Source organism: Urocitellus parryii, chromosome X (genome assembly GCF_045843805.1).
Source record: "Urocitellus parryii isolate mUroPar1 chromosome X, mUroPar1.hap1, whole genome shotgun sequence".
Lineage (NCBI taxonomy): Eukaryota > Metazoa > Chordata > Mammalia > Rodentia > Sciuridae > Urocitellus > Urocitellus parryii.
The window spans coordinates 58,204,216-58,225,534 of record NC_135547.1 but is presented as its reverse complement, the minus strand read 5'-3'; the positions used below and the strand labels follow the sequence as shown (position 1 = coordinate 58,225,534).

Here is a 21,319-nt window from a genome sequence, read left to right as displayed (position 1 = left end):
CCCTCAAGGAAAGGTGGGCATTGTAGGGATTTCCTGTAGGAGGCCAGGAGGGTAGAGGAGATGTGTTTGGGCATTTTTCAGTTCCTACAATGGTTCAACAAGAGTTGTACTTTAGTGTTGGGGGTAAGGTCTACTTTACTAGGACATTGTCTTACTTCAGTGTAGACTCTTCCCTATCTCCCACCCTTTCTAAGAGGTGCTGCTCCCCCTTCAATTCATCCAGCCGTTGGGTGCTCATAAACGGTTTTCCCATCTCTTTCATCTGGCAGGTATTCTGCATTTGCTTTTGTAAAACTTGCTCTGGCAGTCTACTGTAACCAGATTAGACATTAGTGTTTTAATGATAAAAACTGAGACAGGGGTTTGCTTGCAAACTTCATGTCTGACATGAAAGGCTTTGGTACCCCCTGTGGTCTGCCCTTTACCCTGTTTTAGGCATAGTACTTGTTTGCCTTTGTATTTGTGATAAAAGAAGGTCTTCTGCATAACCAGTGCTGAGCAAATGTCTTAAAACAAAGGGAAGTGCAGAGTTTAAATCCACAGTGGGGGATTACCTTGCCTGCATTTCCATATCTTTGGAATAAATATTTTAACATGTTAATTATCTACTACTAATAAAAATACCTTTGAACTTCCAGTCAATTTGATGGGCATAGAATTGTCTCCACTGGGGAATGGGAAGCAATTAGTTTCTGTAACGATTGTGAGTCATATTGTCTCTTCTCTATAAGTGGTTGCATGGTCAGTAGCCAGCCCTATTCTAGGAAATGTTTGTGCCAAGTCTGTCCTGGTCTGCAGGGGTGAGTTGCTACCTCCACAGAGGATAGCCCCCCGCCCCTCCCAGGCTGCTGCCCCACTATGGCGTTAGTTTCTGATTCATTTATTGCTTCTTGCCTATTTTTAAAAAAAAATCCTTTTAAGTAGGTACTTGGATTCTTCTTATGAATTACCTGTGTAACATTTTAATTCTTTTTTTCTTATTACAGACTGAAAATTATTCTTTTGATTCCAACTATGTGAACAGCCGAGCCCATTTAATCAAAAGGTATGTTGATTTGCTTACCTAGCTTGATTTAATATAAAAAAGAAAACCAGATTTTTTTTAAAAAACATACTTTTTTGGATTTTAAAATGAATGCCTATATGCTTATTGCAGAAAGTTTGAAAAATTTAAGTAATTCCATCACTTAAAGGTAATCCTGTTGGCATTTTATCATATTTCTTTCGATTAAAACGTATGTATACATATTCACAATTAAAAATAAAATTGGAGTTATATGAAAATATAGTTTTGTTGATTAAAAATGTAATATGAGAAATATTAGAAAACTTCCAAAATCTTGTTTAGCAAAATACTTGTTGCTATTCATTTTAAAGGCCTTAAAAGTTTTTTTTTTCCTATGGAGTTTCCAGTGATTTCTGAGATTGCTGTTATTTTGACAACTTTGAAATTTTAAAGATATTTTAATGACAGAAAAATTAACTGTTTATGTTTTATAATGCTTTTTTTTTTAGATGAGACAGGAAAAGAAAATTGCCTGATTTAGTACTCTTGTTAAAGATATTTAGAAGTGTTTCTGTGAATACTGACGAAGGTTTCACCTGGTGCAGTGGGCACCAAAGTCATCCAATAGGAAAAAAAAAAAGACATGTAGAAAACCTTCTAAAGAGAGAGAACTAAGCAAAAGAGAAATTTTCTTGTGAATAAAAGTAACAAAAACACAAAAATAATCCAGAATTGACCACTCAGATGATGCCTTTATTACTGTTTCATGTAAATAGCCTCTTGAATGGTCCAGTGGTTATTTGGCAGCTAAAATTGGAACACTGAGTGTGTTTGTTAAAATAATGGAAACAAAATAGAAAGGCAAGCAGGGTGTATTAGAGCTGCTGTAGAGAAGATCCGAAGCTTCTATTGTTTTGCTGGCTCTAATCCCATAAATTTACATAAATCACTGGAAGGGTAGGATTCACATAATAAACTAGCTTGTTGTACAAGTAACTTGAATTCACATGTAATTTAATTCATGGTGCTACAGTAACCCCCCCACCCACCCCCATCCCACATCATGCTACGTTTATCTGTATCATTTTGGGACAACATGTGACTTTAAGTGATGATCATTAATCATCTGAAAATGGAAAGCACTGTATACCAAGCATAGTATAGTTTGAAATTTTTCTGAGGGGTTGGGAAGAATCCATTTAGAATAATTTTTTTGTCTACAGAATAGAGCAAACAGTGAGGAATTTAAAATTCTCTGACTAATTTGTTTTAATGGGAAGGAAAAATCTTTATAAACACTGATTAGAGTGGCTTTGCAGTAGAGGTCTGCTTTGTTTTCTGCTTCAAGATTGTTGTTTTCAAAGCTTCTTTTAAAATTTCTAGTGAAAACAGTGACTTGCCTTATCCTTACAGGTCCCTTGGGCAAGCTATTTCTGGATACTTGGGAATTCTATGACCAAGTTAAACTGATAACATGAGTCGTATTTTCATTGCCTGGCAGAAAGCTAAGACTCCTGGGGACCCTCATGTCTTAGGTCAGCCCTGAATATCCAATTTAAAAGGCAGACTGATGAAATTAAAACTTATGTCAAACATTTACCTTTTGGGATATGTGTATTTCCACAATAGCTTTTTGACTCACTGGGAACTGGGAATCTCTCATCTGATTACTTTATAACACACACACACACACAGAGAGAGAGAGAGAGAGAGAGAGAGAGAGAGAGAGAGAGAGAGAGGGCATGACCTGGAATTAATAGGGCCTGATGGTGGCTGAAACAAAAAATAGGAGTTTTTAAGTCTTCACTAAGGACCTTCTTCTTTTTTTTTTCATTGATAAATACAACTTTGTTTATTTACTAAATGTATCATAGTATTTTATATTATATATACAAGGTAAAATGACTAAATAGAATGAATTAACACAATCATTATTTCATATAATTATCAGCTTTGTGCTTACAAGGTATTGTATTCCTTCTACTAGTTTTATGAAAAACATAATACACTGACCATGTGGTAAAACAAAACTCTTTACCCTCTTATGCTCAATAAAATAAAAATATGGAGACTTTGACTATAATATCAACCCTTCACAAAACACAGTATCTGGTGAGCAAAATTTTACTCACTAAATTTCCGACTTCCTCATGTGAATCAAATGTTCCTGAACTTGATATCTGCTTGCCACATTTCACTTAATGCAAAGTCCTGCATATATTTCTTATAAGACTTTAAGAGACAAAATATTCTTACAACTAAATAACAATAGTATATAAGTACAATATTTTTACACATTTGATTATTGATGGGCACATACATTGAGTTAAGGACCTTCTTCATTAAGACAAAATATTTTAAAGCAGAGAGACATACATGCATTTTTGCCAGTTTCTGTTATGGGACTGCAAAGGCTTTGGAAAACCATTAAGGCCTTGGAATTTATGGAGTCAATTGAGTTTAAACAAAGAACAATACCTGGAAAGATACAGAGTGCTATTTTGTATGCTATGCTTTCCTGTGGAGTAACCATTATAAGTATAAAGTGTGGAGAAAATGTTAAAAGAGAGTAGTTACTAACACCAAGTTTTCAAACCAGGCAAAGTGTGTTCAAATAGCTCACAACAATTTTTTGAAAGGGTTTTTTCCATATGTGGTTTCTTGAAGATCCATATCTATGCATGGGAAAAACTCTTGGCCAGGAAATTCTTAATTGGATTATAAATTTTAATTTTGAAAATGCCAGTCTAATCTCAAGCCTACTTTGTGAACTTGTTTTCCTGTCTCTTTTCTCATCCTCTGTTCGTTATCTACTCATCCAAAGATGTTTCTTGGATCATTCTTCCTGGCATTCTTGGACAATCTATTTATACATGGAGATCTTTTCCTCTTTCATATATATCTATCTTAGATAGTTGAACAGGCCTGCCATTGTTCTCTAATTTTTTCCTGTATCAATCAGGAAATAGTTACATGATATAGTTGACCTACTGAATTGTACTAATTTAAGGAAAGTTCTTTTTTACAAAGGGACTATTTGCAAAGACTTGGGCAAGAGATAACACAGTATTCTGGTATAAGAACAATAGAGTTGAAAATACTTTTGAAAAGACTAGGGAAGAAAGCAAGGAGGGAACACTGACTACAGAATAATAGTGACTTCTGGTCAATTGAAGGATACAGTCACCATTAAGTGACCCTGCAAGAGGGGAGCAGAGATAATGAATACCCTAACATCACTCTCCTCTTACCCTCTGACCTCCTTCTCATGTCCTCCATGGGCTAATCCCAATGGAACGCCACAGGGCAAGGGGATTTTTCATAGGCATAAATCAAAGTTGAGAAGAATCAAGAGTGAATCTAGAAGGGAACAGGAAGATATATAGCACATTCTCCATAATATTTTTAAATAAAGAATCTAGCATTATATCTTTGTAGTTTTTTTTTTCTCCAGAACATCATCTGCAGTCTGGAGGTATCTCAAGGAGGTTTATAAAAGAGTTCCAGATTAGCAAACCAAGAGAGTTTGAAAATTATTCCGGATGGATTTCCTTCCTGCTGTATTTGTTTTCTTGCTATCTTCTCAGAAGAAGAAAGCCAGCAGTGGTAACTTTGCCCCTGATGCAACACTGTCTTTGCTCATGCCTGCTTTCTATGCTGTTGTCTGATATCCACTCCTGTAGTGCTTTTGGAGCAATATCAAGCAGGGCCTAAGGATGTAGATCAAAGGAAATAGAATAAGAAATGAACAAGATGCTGAAGCAGCATGGAAAGGAAAATAAACATCAGCTCCTAAACCATGCACAGTGCTTTCCTTTATCACCAACATTGTCCTGAGGTTTTGTAGCATTTGGTATGGTGCCTTGAATATAGTAAGTTCTTGGTACATGTTTACTGAATGAATGGAAGAAAGAGGTTGAAGGAAACCTCAGCTTTTTTTTCCATTAAAAACTAGTGCTAAACTTCCCTTTAAGCCAATGATTTCTGAACTTTAGTGTGTGTTGGGAATCACCTAAGAGACTTGTTAAATACAGTCTCTAGCCCCATTCTTAGAGAATCTCCAGTTTTAACAGGTTCCCAAGGTGATTGTGATACAGCTGGTCTAGAAACCACTTTAGGATCTTCCTTAGATTCCTAAACACAGTTATAATACTCTTTCAACTCTTACCCCCTTCTTATTTTTAGTCTCAGTTGTATTCCCTGGGTATGTGGTGTCACCTACTGGGAAGATATGGCCTATTTCCTTTCAGATTCTTCATATTATTGAAAAAGATTCTAATTTTTTAAAAGAATTCTAATATTTTAAATGGTAGATACAGATCAGAATGTGTATGATGTTCATTCATCAAATATTTTCTGAGTAACTCTGTATGCAGAGTCCTGTTAAGGTGTTTTCAAGAGAACCTGTTCTGTTGGCCACCAGAACAGTAATAGAAACATTTGCATTTACAATACCATTGCAAACAGGTACCCTTAATTTATTGTCCTACAAAAGTTGTTTTATAAGTCTTTCATCTCCCAAGAGGTACACAGGTAATTAAGTAAGTGAAATCAGCATTTTTAATGCCTGACATAAATTGTTATTTGTTTTGGGTGAGTAGCCATTTATCAGACTGCTTTACAATTTGTAGCATCTTGCTCACTGAGTCTTAAACTGCCTTACACAAATCCATTCATTAAGCCAATAAATGTCCTTACAAGATCAGAGTCAGTGGTACTTAGTTTGTCAGATGAGCAAAGTGATCCTTAAATGAGTTAACTATTCCAAGGTTTGGGGGTGGGTAGTGGTTATATCTTTTGCTTTTCTTTTTGAGAATACACAACTTCTCAAATTCACACTACAGTCCCTTAGATTCCAGTAGCTAGTCCTTTACAGTTTTGTTTTATTATTTCTATCATTTTTGCCTAAAGAAAAAAGCTCTGAGGTAGTTTATAACATTCAGATGCATATAAAATGGATGATCAAATTTTAAAAAGGCAGATCAAAAACCAATTAGGAGAAGCAAGATAGAGATTCCTGGCATCCAGGGAGGTAACTCAGTGCAATTCAAGATTACATTTACCTTGCATCTTTTGAGATGCCAAGACTGAAAAATAAATGCATCAGGTCATATAGTTCTCATTATTCAATTAAGAAAATGTACATATTTGAGAGAACTACTTTTTTTCTGTTCCTGAATTTTAGGAGAAATAACATTATGGACAATGTGTGACTGTTGTTTACAGAAGTGTAGAAATAGTCTTTAAATATAAATTTTCCTATACCAATCTGGTAAAAGACCATGGATATATTATTTAGTTACAATTCAATGAAGGTATTACCATGCAGGTAATGATCATATTAAATTGTAATATTTATTGAGCATTTGTATATGTGATACTTCATGTGTATTGTCTTGTTGAATCCTCAAAATGGTCTTTTGAAGGAGAGTTTAGCAACTGTATTTTATAGACAAGGAAATTGAGACTCAAAGACATCAGATATCAAGCCTAGGATCACATAGATGAAGGGGCAGATGACAGATTTTCATGTGTCCTAATGACTACAAGTTCAGTGCTTTTCCCAGTATAGTCTGTTACAGGAATAGAGTTTAGAGAATCTAAAGCAGTTGTTCTCAACTGGGGGTGATTTGACAATATCTCCCTGGAGACAAAATGATTGTTATTCTTGTGGGCCACTACTGTCAGCTCATGGATAAAGCTCAGGGATGTTGTTAAACATCTTACAATGCACAGGACAGCCACAGCAAAGAATTATGTGGCCAAGAATGTCAATAGTGCCAAGGTTAAGAAACCCTGCTCTGAAGGATGGTCAACTACATTGTCCTTGCACTCTATCCCTCACCATCATATATTTTATGTAAGTTTTGGAAACTGCTGAAATGCAGTCAATTCAGAATTGAATTTTCTGGCTTAATATGCCAGTTTTGTTTTGGGGATTAAATAACTTTTCATTATGTTTCAGATAACAGATAATACAGGTTGAAAAGTTAATTTTTGTTATCAAGATGGAACAGTCTGTAATATCATCCAGACAGGTCATTTCCCTTCTCTTGAAGAATATGAGTGCTTGTAGGCAGGGCTAATTGTTTTTCTAAAGTAGAAACTTTGAATCTATTTAAACTGTGGAATTGGTATTTACAGAATCTGTACCATAAAGCTAGAAATTATAAGATACTTCAAATGAAGTGTTTCCAATTGGTCTTCTTGACCATGAAAAAATTATAGAATGATTTTGTTTTAATAGAGCTGCATCCTGGTATGTTCATAGGGCTAAGTTATCTGAGTGAGCTGGCCTATTAAGTGATTTTAGTTTTAGTGAAGTAAGTTGATGCTCAGTTTTCCTTTCTGAAAATAATTACCCAACAGGCCAGTGCTTCACTCTATCCTACTCTTCATTTTCTTATACTTTTTGCTTTCCAGTTATTACCCTCTTGATCTTTTCCTTTTAAAATTCAGGTCAGCCAGTTTTTAGCACCTAGGTGGGTCATATGTTAAAAATTAGTTGTGAGTCCTTTTGGCCAAGTGCAAAGAATTACAGTGTATTTATTGTGTATATGACATAGCTCTTCATCATATGTGCTGAATATTCTTATGAAAGTCTCAGAGAGTCAGGCCTGTGAATGTTTAAATTTGAACAGATCAAGCGAGTTTGCAGTACTATCTCCACAGGGCTCCCTTTGCAGAGGCACAGTAGGTCTATTGGGGCTTGTCCTAATTCACAAGTGTACCACTCTTCCTTGTTAGGACAGCAACACATTTTCTTGAGTGTGCCTTTGCTGCTATCTCACTAACTAGGGAATGGATTCACCATCCACTCCTTATTTTAGATGCATAATGTACGATCCATGGTATAGCACAATTGCAGTTTCAGGCAAGATGTACAAAGTATTATAAATAGCAGGTGAGTTTTTTATGGGTATACTTTGTATATTACTCTCTGTGAAAAATGATGTGGAGTTCTTGGCTAGTATGCGTAGTGCCTTGTATGGTGCATTGGTTTAATAAATGCAAGAAAAAATTTACCCACAAACTCTTGAGCTGACAGTTTTCTTGATTTTAGTATACCTATATCCACAGTTACATTAATGCTCGCTCTCTGCCTCTCACTTTTATCTTACCTTCTATATTAGAGTTTTCCAGAGAAAGAGAACCAATAGGCATTTAAATATCTATATCTGTCTGGAAAAAGTTTTATTGTAAGTTGTTTGTTCATGCAGTTATGGTGGCCGAGAAGTCCTGTGATCTTCCATTTAGAAGCTATAGAACCAGGAAGGCTGGCAATGTAGTTGAAGGCCTGAGAACCAGATACCCAATGGTATACATTCCAATTTGTTTCTCAAGGCTTAAGAACAAGGAGCAATGAGTATAAGAGACAATTGATGTCCCAGCTCAGACAATTTGGCAGAGAGCAAATTCAATCTTTTGCCTTTTTGTTCTATTCAGGCCTAGGAGGGATTAGGTAATACCCATCCACCCTGGGGAGAGTCACATGCTTTACTCAATTTCACAATTCAATTCCTAATCTCTTCTGGAAACATCCTTACAGACATATCTAGAAATTGCACTTTTCTAGGTAGCTGGGCATCCTGTGGCCCAGTCAAATTGACACAGAATTATCCATCACACCTTCCATGCACCAAGGTTCTTTTCTCACCTCCTCTTTTTCTTTGAATCTGTCCTTTTTCCTTTTTCAGTTAAAACTGATCTGGGTTCTCTAATTCTGACAGCCCTTTCTATTTTAATTGTGCTGTATCAACTTCTTCCACTCTTATTTTTTTACCATTGGTTAGTAGACATATTTGGAGAAGCATTATACATAGTGGTTAAGTTCTAGGCTCTGGAGATAGACTATCTGTATTTGGTGTTAGATATGATAAACTTCTTGTCAGCCATGTGACCTTGTGCAAGTTATTTAACTTCTATATATTTTTTGCTATCTCATCTATAAATATGGCACCTTTCTCTGATAGAGCTGTGATGATTTAAAAAGTTAATGTTAAGCAGTTGAAACAGTTACTCATGAATAGTAATCTCTCACTAAAAATTCAATTGTATTAAAACAGAAAAATCCTGAGATGACAGCATTCTTTAGAGGTGGTTGTTTTAGATTTTTATCTTCTTGTATCTTGCTTATAGCGATAAATGCAGTGAAAATGAGTGAATGAAAATATTAGTTGCATCAGCATCCAATAGTGGGAACTTCTCTGCAATGTTAAGTTCCATTATCTTTAAACAAAAATTTCTCTTCCCCTCATCCCTGCTCTGTTGGGCAATCTAGCCACTGTTGGCTCCATTACAGAACTGACATCATCCTGGCTTGGAAAGATTTTAAAAGTCAGATCTATCACAGTCGTAAATGAACATTCTTTCTTCAACCCAGCAGCTCCACCTTCAAGGACCTAGAGGGCAACAGCCTGAAGGATAGTGGACATGAGGAGAGTGACCAGACTGACAGTGAGCATGATGTCCAGAGGAGCCTGTATTGTGATACTGCTGTCAATGATGTGCTGAATACCAGTGTGACCTCCATGGGATCTCAGATGCCTGACCATGGTAAGGGTTGACTGATTGTAAGTTACAACAATAGACTCCAAAGAACCCAGAATGTTTGCAGGCACATTTTACTACTTTAATGAATGTGGTATCAAGTTATCCACTAAGTTCATAACTCGGCAGCACCTACAGCAGAATCTAGTCAGATTCTTCTTCTGCTTCCCTGAATGATTCCCTCAGGATCATATACTGTTTGGTCATTTTACAGGATAACACCATATACATATTGTGTGCATTCACTTCAAAAGTAACTGCACTGAGCGAGCACACAGGAAATGAGCAGATGCCTTCTCACCAGGAATAAATGCCTCTTTTTGCTATGGTGCCTGAATTCAGCTGATCAATTGAGTTGCATAGAACACAACTCTAATGAGACCAGAGGGTAGGTTTTATTTCCCAATCAGGCTAGTTAGATTTACCGGGAGAGACACTGTTCTCTGACTACAGATTGTGTGTGCTCTTTGCTGAGGATTGAAAGTACTGAACTTCCCATTTTGTCTGGCTGCCACATGAATCCATGCCATCAGTCATAGGGGAGACCAGGGCAAGAGAATGCAGCTGAATCAATGTAAAACATTCCACTAATGTGGAAAGCACATGTCAGGAGCAGCATCCTCATGTATGAAGAAGGATCTGTTTTTGTGAACTCAGCCACACATCCCTCAGCAAGAAGCACTATTTAAAATTATGCTAGGCAAAAACCAGGATATAAAAAGCATTAGCAGAGTTCAGGAAGGCAGAATGTTCAGATGGACTTGGGCACAAATGTCATTTTCAATATTTTACTGATGCAAACATGCTGTGCAAACAGCCTGTCCTTTTCAATTAAGAAGTATGAATTCAACTTAGTGTTTAGGCTCAGTGAAGCTTCAGAATACTTGGCTATGTCTTAGAGAAGCTAGGCTCAAGCTCAGCTGGAAGTCCTACTGCTAAAAGTCTTAAAGACGAGGAAACAAAATATGGTGATTATGTGCTGGTCTTCAGCTGTTTCATTTCACTGTAAACATCATTAAATGCTTTTGTTTTGGTTTTGAAAATGAATCAAAAAATGCATGATTCACAAAACAAAATGTTTTCTATGGGAAAAATAGTCACTGTAGATTTTATTAAATTGCTAATCCATTCCCTCCCCAGCAGACCCAAGTGTCAAAGTCTATAATATAGAGAGGTCACTACCAATTATTCACTGCTGCCTTCGCTAATTGGTGAGTGGTGACATCTGCCGAGATAATATACTTTCTGGCAATCCTTACTATGACTAACGATAAAAAAAATAAACATTTATATAACTGAAACAGGAGCAATTTAATTCTCAGAGGATTAGCAGTGTGTCACAGGATGCAGACAGATATGTATCGTTTACTCCTTGCATGTGTCTCAAAGAAATGCTTTTTCATTTATATCAGAAAGGGTTTTAGTTAGATGCTCTGTGAAATGAAATGACTCCAGGAAAAGAAATAGTCATAATTGATTCTCTCTTTATGCCTGGCTAGAACAACATCTGTTTTAATTTTTAGCACATTTCTCTAGGAAAACAATATAAGTGGACTGTAGCTAGATTTTCTGTTTCTTACAAATGGGATGCATTATATATTGTGTAGATTGGATAATAACGAGAATATTCTAAAGCAAGATGTGACAGTATCCCAAGATTCTCCTATTATAAGAGATGATTAGACACACACACACACACACACACACGCACAGATGTACTTTTTGCTGTTCCATTTTGGCAATACTTCTTCATTTGTTTCTCAGTATTTGATTTGCAAATGCGTGTCCATTATTTTTCCCATTATTCCAGCAGTGGCTGAACTTTGAGCCAATCCTTCGGTTGGTTCTTTACAACTTGAGTGGCTAAAATTTATGTATGAAGGTCTTGTTTACATAGTCTGTACCTTGTGATATCCCACTACTTCTGAAGCTTTCCATAATGATATTTAATTGTATGTCCCAAATCAACTCTAGGCTTGCCACACAGATTGTATCACCACAATCTTGGGTTGATTATTACTACCTCAAAACATAGCAATGATTCCAGCAATTAACATTTCATAGATTTACTATCTCAACCTGTAGTCACATGGTAAGTGTATTTCATTTTATCCTAAGGAACAGTTGTGCGGATGCAATTGCTGGTGAATCTACCATACATGCCTGATCTTGAAGTTCTCAGCCTAAACTTTGATCCTGATATTTCTTTTGGTTCTGCTAGAACCACTCCAAATTTGGCCTAGATAGAGTGGACCTTATATCATTGTATTGAGTAGTTTGGTTCACCCTGGATATCCTATCTGTGGCTCTATGACATTTCTAATTTCAATATTGATACTGCATGTAAGTGGACATGTAATTGATAGAAAGTCTCAGAATTTTCAAAATTAAGAAAATTTTCTGCATCTGTTCATTTTTACTTGAGCAGGAATGGTTTCTTCAGTGATCTATTATTGTGTTGCTAGTGTTCAAAGAAGTGATACAAACTGTATTTGCTCCTCCTTTTCTGAGAGACACTGGGCCCTGTGCTTCTTCACACTGCTGAAAGTTCCTCTGGGATTTGTACTTATAACTATACTATACAGTAGCAGAAGAATGCTAAGTGTGAATGCTAAGGGTACTTTATGACTTATGTAAGGGCCCAAGTGTCTTAAGTTTCAATAACTATTCTCTGAGAACTTTACAAGCCATTGGAATTCAGAATCAATAGTTTCAATGAAGGAAGTGGAATATGTAAAAGACTTTTTAACACAGAGGCCAAAGTTCAGGTATTTAGTTATTGATAGTTTGGATTGTTTTGATTACCCCATCCAAACTCTGATCTACTCTGATCTGAGCTGGATCAGAGTAGAGATAAGAAGGAATGATAGGAATCTCTGCTTTCTGTTTTACTTTCAATCCTGGCATCTCTCTTAACATGTCTAAAACCAGGTCAGTAGGTTGATGAACTAGTTGAACTGAATTTTCTGGTTGCCAGCTGACTGAATTACAAACTCCACCGTGCTCAGGAATTTATGTCTCTCCCTAGTTCAATGGCTTTTATCATCATGGCTTCCCAGAAATGAATGCGAATAAATAACTCTTTAACTTGTGCTTTTTTAACTGGCACATGGTACTGCTTAAGATGCTATTTCCCAATAGCTCTCAGAGGACCTTGACAACAAGTAAATGTGGTCATTTTGAGCAGGTTTAATGCCTCATTTGGAGCTTGAGAGTCACAATCAAATCTTCCCTCCCTGAATTTATTTGGTAAACTGACTACCTTCTGGTGGGGATAGGAATTTTGCCTCATACAATTCCTACAGGCAAATCTCTAGAAGGAGCAATTGACAAGTAGGATGGTCAGAGGTGCCAGAAGCTCATGGGTTTGTTGCATGATTTCGGATATGACTGGATTTGAAATTCTTCCTATCCTGGTTATTTCTGAGTTGAATAGTGCTGAAGTTAATAGACTTCTGGCTCCTCCTTGCTTCTTTGCATGACCATTTATGGTGACTTGGATATTCCATTATGCTTACTTAAAAATGCAGTCCTGATATGAAATTGGGGTTTTGGGGGATCATATTGTAGAACTGTACCCTAGTCCCAAGTCCAACTAATTTGCTCCAAATCATACCCAGTCTCTTTTCCTTATGATTTCAATTATTGATTATAAATTCTTCAGTTGAGAAGATGACTCCAATTGCTCTAATATGCACCCAATTTGGAGTTCAGTACACACTGAATTGATTTCCCTCCCATGTTAATTGATACCAAATGGAAGCCATGTACAGAAATTTGCAGTAACATTTATCTCCTTTTCACATCTGGAAGAAATATAATGATTCTTTATTTTCTGGAAGTGTAGGTTTTTCTGGATTTTACTAAACTTGTTTATTTTCCAATCTTATCACCTAATATCATTCAACATATTTTCTGTGCAAAACATGGATTTGAAGAACTTGATCTGTGCCTAATGCAATTGCTGCTACAAATTAGCCATGAAGGGAGCTGAGGTTGTGGCTCAGTGTTAGAGCACTCGCCTAGCACATGTGAGGCACTGGGTTTGATCCTCCGAACCACATAAAAATAAATAAATAAAATAAAGGTATATATACATGGAGTAAAACTTATAAAAATTAGCCATTAAAATGTTCTATAGTCTGCATTCTACCCATAGTATAATGTTAACCACAGGTGTATTAAGCTGTTTACACTTTCAACACTATACAATGTGCAATTTCATTTTCTCTAGCCTTTTAATGAAACTGTGATTCAGTGACTAAATATCCCTTTCTTTATCCTTTTACCTATCCCCCTGACTTATCTTCCGCTCACTAAATTTCCAAACACTCATTTCAATTAATCTCTTGGCAAAATAGGGAGTTCTCAATGGAGAATATTTTGTGACATTGCAAAGCAGCGTGCTGCTGGGCTCCAGAAATGGTAGCATAGACCAGATGTTCATAAAGTAATTGAAAATTCCATTTTATCAGAATAGCATTTGCTGTCAAAAAGTTTTATCTTTACTTCAACAAAGAGGTTGATTAGATCCCCCTGGACCTGAATTAGCATCTTTTAGGCTAGATATACTGTTTTGCAATTCATGCGGTTATTTCTTCCTAGTTTTGCTCATATAGAATTTTTTTAAAAAAGTCTTCATTCTCTTGAAAATATACTGAGTGAAATGTTTAATTATTTGAACATAGGTTTGTGTATATAGTGTTTCTATGTGGCTTTCAGATTCTTTCATCCTGCCTCAAGTATTACTAATATTAGCCAGGATTAATCTATTTACAGATATACCTTATTCATTTATTCAACAATATTTTTGAGGGCTCACTATGTGTTGGGCTCTGGGAAGTGTCATTCACTGTAAGCAATTATCTTTTTACTTTGGCTTACCTGGGGTTTATTGAGATGACCAAGTTCACCTGAATGATAAAATAAACAATTTTCATTTTAAAGACCATAAGAATAGGGCTTGCAACTATTAGAAAATTTGTTAATATTGTACCAATAAAGAAAAAAAATGAGAAGACTATTGCAAATAAGGTCTTATTTTCAATAAGAATATCATGAAAATTCTTCCTTGATGTTCTAATTTGAACAGTATTACATTAGCAAACATTTTTTAAAAAACTGCCTGCTTTGAGGTTGAATTTCCTGCTCAATTTTGGTTAATTTCACAATAGAATGGTAGGTTTAATCTCTGATACACCCAGTTCCTTTTCTGGTTTAGAGGCGTTCAATGGTATTCAATGGCTAGTCCCTCTTTGCCTTCGATGCCTGGAAACTTAATCCTTTCCCAATCTCAGCAATTTCTGTAGGAAGAGATGTGACAGTTGGAGCATTGTTTATTTCAACTACATTGCTGCACCAGGTAATTGGATTCTTTCCAAAGCATTATTTACATTTTATTGACAAGACAGTTGCTTGAATAAAAAGTTGTTCTTAACTAATGGAAACATCTATGCTATTAGCAGTTATTTGCTAGCATTTTATTGGTATGGTCATTTTGGTTAGAGAATACTTTTAGGACAATTCACCATCAGTTTTTTCATAAAGTACATCAGGAATAATACCACCTGTTCATTTTCTTTCAAAAAGACACACACACACACACACACACACACACACACCAATTTGTATGTGTAAATGTTTTTCTGATATCCCCTTGGAACTTTTAGTTGTCTCATAATTAAGGTCATTTTAAAATTTGCTGTTGCTATTTATTACTTGTGGTAGGGCTGGGCATGGTGGTACACACCTGTAATCCCAGTAGCTCAGTTGGCTGAGGCAGGAGGATCACAAGTTCAAAGCCAGCCTCAGCAAAAGTGAGGTGCTAAGCGACTCAGTGAGATCCTGTCTCTAAATAAAATAAAAAATACTTCTGTGGATGTGACTCAGTGGCCGAGTGCCCCTTAGTTCAATTCCCAGTACCCTCCCCCCAAAAAAATTAAAAAAATTAAAAATTATTACCTGTGGTGAGGGATTGACCATTTGTCAAGAAAATGAATGCCATGGGCTTTTTTTTTTTTTTTTGGACTAGTTGACACTAAGAATGTCTATGTTTCTAAATACTTGGAAAGCATTGGAGCATGGAGGCTATATAAAGGGAGCACACTGAACAATTAAGAATTTCATTCTCTAGGAGTTTATGGCGCAGTAGCACAAATGGTCCAGTGTGGAATAGGCTACATAGGATCAGTGAAGAAATTAATTAAGTTTACTTGAACTAGAAAACAAAACACATTTAAAAGGAAACTTTGGTGTAATGGAATCCCATTGACAGAATTGTGGAAGACAGTTGCCAACATGGTATGCTAGATAAAATTATGCTCTATTTTGGTGATTTGCTGGGTGAATGTTTTCCAGTTGCTGCATGAAAAAGCAAATTCTGTAGGCCATGATAAATAGGGATACTGCTAAGAGGATAATAGATGAGAAAAAAGTCAAGTTGTCTTATGGGACCAGATCATGTAGACTGGTTCATATGCTCAAAAAACCCTTTGAAATATCAAGATCATTATCTTCTTTGGGTCTTTCTTTTTATATAATATTATTTCTGTCCTAAGATGGTTAAGAACCATAAATAAACTCCATCAGGATGGAAAAACCTGAATCTAAACATGACATTTAAGAATTTATAGAGTACCTTTTTATTTTTCCTCTAATCCCTTTATTATGAAAGAAATATGGGGAATTAAATCCAGTCATCATTTAAGAAGCCACTTAAATCATCATACCAAAATTCTACATCATTTATTTATTGTGTAGTCAAAATACTTGTGAGATGGCTTTCTTCCCTTACCATAGATGATTTTTGTCATCCAGGGTTAGGGTTTTCCCAGGGATTTTTAATCTCTTGTCTTCACTAGATGTCTTATTTTCAGTAGACTTTGAGCCAAGAAAAGCTCATTTGATACATCCCTTTTTTCATATGAAAGTCCTTTTTTCCTACAGAGTTTGCCCCCAGTAAAACTGCACTCTGGAAAAAACAACTAAGCACCAGATCAGACAAGGTTTGACAGGTATTTAGGTCCATTAGAAAAGTTGCTTTTCAAGGACATATGGACAGGTTCTTCTGGAGATGTTTTGAAAGCTCTCACATAAAAACTTGGTAGCCTTAATTGATTGTAGCAAGGCAGCTTCCCAGGCATGAGTTTACAAATTTAAATCTAATGCCAGAGATTTATTTCCCAACTTTATGTGACTACTCTCTCCATCTCTAAGTCACATAATCTAGGTTTAGGTCTTGGGTGGTCATTTATTTATTTATTTGTTGAGGATTCTGGGGATTTCTGGGGATTGAACCCAGTGGTATTCTACCACTGAATTACATTCCCAGACCTTCCCTTTTTATTTTTCTCTTTTGATAGAGGGTCTTGCTTTGTTGCCAAGGCTGGCCTTGAACTTCCAATCCTCTTGCCTCAGTGTGTGAAGTTATTGGAATTATAGGCATATATCACTGCACCAGTCTTAGATGGTCTTTTAAAGTTCAAGGCAGATGGACAAAACTGACTCTTTTGCAACTGGGCAGAATGTAATTCCATAAACCAATCAATTACCATCTCTAGAGAATACAAAGCAGTTATTGACAATTAGGGCTAAAGAGATTAATGATGAGGTAGGGTCCATAGTTGGTCTTGAACAAATAATTTGGCTACAGATATGGGTGTGCAGGTAACAAAATGAAAAGGTACTGTGGGATTTGGGGTTTTATGTCAAATGCTGGACTTTATATAAAAAATATGGGTCAAAGATCTACTGTATGGTTGTAGGTATGTGAAATATGGTGTTTAGCAGAGACTGAAAGGTAATGAATCCAGAAGGTGCTAAAGGAGTTTTTTTCCAAATATGAACTCTTTGTGGCTGAATTCACATTGTCAAATGAGGTTGCCTCTTGAGAGACAGTTTGTCTCTTAAGGGTGCTTGGTAATCAGAAATAATAGTTCTAGTCTGTTATCCTTCGTAACAGATTAGACGACAAACAGGCAAGTGGTTAAATATGAAAGAACAGACAACAGTGTCTTATTGTAGGTTTAGTTCTTTTTAACTTTGGTAGTACCTAGTTTAATAGCTTTTGAGATTCTTTAGTTTCCTTGGTTTACCAGGAAGTTTTTTACCCTGACTGAAGTTAGAACCCCTCACACAAGTTTCTTTGCCTCTATTTAAATCAGCTAAGCCCTAGAGTATTCCTAAATTGTAGTCAAGTATCTAGACTTTAAGTGATGGAGGAGTGTAACTGTAATCTGGTTTGAATAAAAACATAACTTTTATAATATGCCTTTTAAGGTAGAAACCTGTAGGCATACACTGCTCTGATTACCTGGAAAAACTTGGTAGCCTTAATTGATTGTAGCAAGGCAGCTTCCCAGGCATGAGTTTACAAATTCAAATCCAGTGCCAGAGATTTATTTTCCAACTTTGTGTGACTACTCTCTCCATCTCTCCCATCCCATACTCTCTCCCTTTTTAATAGGTGCTGGACATCTTGCTTTCTTCCCTCTTATTTTAGTCTGTATAGAGTTTCTAACCTGTGTGAACAAGAATCTTTCCCTTTTAGTATACAGAAGAGGAAAAGAGGAATGATGTAGGTTCCAAGATATTTAGACTGGTCAAACTGTTCCAAGGCATCACCACCTGCTGTTTTTAATCATTAATGAGGCTGTCAGTTGCTCTAATATGGGAGGTGAACCAAAAGAGTGGTTTTGATTTTAATTTAATTTAAAAATCAGCTTATTGAAACAAAAATGCCTCCAGCTTGTAAGAGGTTGTACACTATTGACAAACCAAAGCAAGTCAGAAGCAGAAGCTGAGCTGTCACTCATATGTAAAAGTAAACTATTTTAAACTTGGAGAACTTTTATTATTATCATCTTTAGCCAGAAAATTTAGTCCTTTTAAATCAAGGAGCCATTGTATTCTAGAGATATGCTGCATATAAATATTTGTTCCATTTGTTTTCTGAAGAAAACCCAATGGACAAAATGTTTAAGGACTTTATAAATGCCAGAACACAAATCCATAGCAAAGTCCAGAGTGAACCCAAAGTGCAAATTCTTTTTCTTGATTCAATGCCCATCAGACTGTTTCTACATTTTAGAAAAGTTGAGTGATTATCTTGTGAGTACTCTATTAAGTTTGAATTTTCTTACACTGGATAATTTTGTTTAGTGGCAAGATGAGAATTCAGAAATACAGTGCCTATACACAAAGTGAATTTTAAAGATGTAGAGCCAGACCTTTGTTTGTGCCAACTGTCAACTGAGAAGGCTTCATTATGTCTCTCTGAGCTTCACCAAACACTTCAGATTTATAATTGATGTCAACTGAAATTGAAGGCGACGAAAACCTTCCTTCTTTGATTGTAGAAAACATTACCTTACTGTTGGGTGCTAGTTAGCTGGAGGGTTGTATCAAATCACACTAGCCTTCTGCTAACACAGCAAGTGAGCACTTCCTGAATTCAGCTGATAATCAATCTATGCAGCTAATGAGTCTGCAAACATACTGAGCCGCTGGAGCTGGCACCAGGAAACCACCACTCCTAACTAACCATCTCTTATTAACCTTTTGGTGTTGCCTTTGTGATGTTAATTAGAGACCCATAAAGCTATCTGCCCTGGATCTTTGGTTTAAAATAGAGTTTTCAAAGAAACACAGTCCACTTTAAGGCTTCTGTTTGTGTAGTGTTTCCTCTTATGAAGGAAAATGACTGACTTGCCATTTAAATCAAGTTGAGATGATTAATCTGTAATGTTCTGGTAATTAAAATGCCAGAAAAAGTTGCTGATGCAGTTGGTATAATTTATAATGCTCTCCAGATTCTGGTGGTACTGAAGTGGGTGGCAGATGTTTCCACCACTGTTATGTGTTGATGGTCTGAAGGTACCCATTTCCAGGCTGTAGTCCTGTTTGCCAGACTGCCTGACTGCCTTCTGTTTTGGATTGAATTCCTCTAGATTTTGCTTGAGGAGTGTAAGAGGTGTGTTTTGCTTCCCTTCTGTGGGGTGATGAGCCAAGGAATAAATGTTGTACTACTACTGGGAAGAAAAAATGTCTTCTGAGTTGAAGCACTGTTTAACTCAAAATGATCTGTTATCAAAGAGGCACACCCCAAATTGAAACTATTCTATTTGTATGATGAAGATGGAGAAGCAGCATTATTTGCTCCTCTAAGTCCCCATCTAACTCCCTCTTTGTTAGTGTTTACACCAGGAAGTGTTTCATTAAACAAAGAGCATTATAAGTGTTTCAAGCATGTTGGACCCATGTGTTCATCCTGTGCTTTTGCTCATCGATCTGCACCTTTTAGTGTCTTACTTCTCTTTTATTCTAAATAAAAAATCTCCATCATGTCAGATTAGCCCCCAACTTTGTAGTGCAAGAATTAAAACCAAGAATCAATAAATGGGATAGATTCAAACTAAAAAGCTTCTTTTCAGCAAAAGACACAATCAGTGAGGTGAATAGAGAGCCTACAGAATGGGAGCAAATCTTTACCCCTCACACATCATATAGAACACTAATCACTAGGATATATAAAGAACTAAAAAAACCTAACACACACAATAAAACAAATAACCCAATCAATAAGTGGGTAAAGGAATTGTACAGACACTTCTCAGAAGAGGATATACAATCAATCAACAAATATGTGAAAAAAATGTTCATCATCACTAGCAATTAGAGAAATGCAAATCAAAACTACTCTTAAGATTTCATCTCACTCCAGGCAGAATGGCAGCTATCAAGAATACAAACAACAATAAGTGTTGGTGAGGATGTGGGGGAAAAGGCACACTCATACATTGCTGGTGGCATTGCAAATTGGTGCAGCCAATCTGGAAAGCAGTATGGAGATTCCTTGCAAAACTTGGAATGGAACCACCATTTGACCCAGGTATCCCACTCCTCAGTTTATACCTGAAGGACTTAAAAACAGCATACTACAGGGACACAGCCATATCAATGTTTATAGCAGCACAATTCACAATAGCTAAACTGTGGAGCCAACGTAGATGCCCTTCAACAGATGAATGGATAAAGAAACTTTGATATATATACACAAAACTTTGATATATATGAGCAAAACTCTGTTCTTTTCTGGTGGTGTTGACTCTGTTTTCCCTTTCCTGTGTCAAAAAATGTACACCTCAGCCCCCAGGGTCTCTCTTTCCTCTTGGTTATCCTCCTTCTCTTGCCCTACTGCTCTTAAATGGCTAATGGGTGGCAGACATCATTTTGATCTTTTTGTTGTTGTTGTCATTCCCACCTCATGCCCAGACTTTCATTAAAAAATAAATGAAAAGATGCATTAAAAGAGAATAAAATCATGGCATTTGCAGGTAAATGGATGAAGTTGGAGAATATAATGCTAAGTGAAGCAAGCCAATCTCCCAAAACATAGGCTGAGTGTTTTCTTTGATATGAGGATGCTGACTCATAATGGTGTTGGTGGGGGGAGCATGGGAGGAATGGAGGAACTTTAGATAGAGCAAAGGGGAGGGAGGGAAAAGGAGGGGCAAGGAGGTAGGAATGATGGTGGAATGAGTTAGACATCATTACCCTAAGTACATGTATGAAGACACGAATGGTGTGAAAATACTTTGTACAACCAGTGACTTGAAAAATTGTGCTCTATATGTGTAATATGAAATAAATTGTATTCTGCTATCATGTATAACAAATTAGAATAAATAAATAATTTAATTATAAAAGAAAAAATTACATAAAATAAATGGTTTATATGACCATATGTGGCAGAATCTCTAGATT

At 36.3% G+C, this 21,319-nt stretch overlaps 1 protein-coding gene across 3 annotated transcripts in view; it reads left to right on the top strand.

Moving 5' to 3' along the window:
- Window positions 1-21,319, top strand: part of Pcdh19 (protocadherin 19) — a 99,304-nt gene that overhangs the window by 53,692 nt on the left and 24,293 nt on the right. For 2 of the 3 annotated variants that reach the window (XM_026410512.1, XM_026410511.1), the window contains 2 exons: window positions 987-1,045; window positions 9,390-9,562. In XM_026410512.1, the coding sequence (XP_026266297.1) occupies window positions 987-1,045; window positions 9,390-9,562 (232 nt within the window). The remainder of the gene's footprint in view (window positions 1-986; window positions 1,046-9,389; window positions 9,563-21,319) is intronic. The other variant, XM_026410513.1, reaches the window with a different exon arrangement.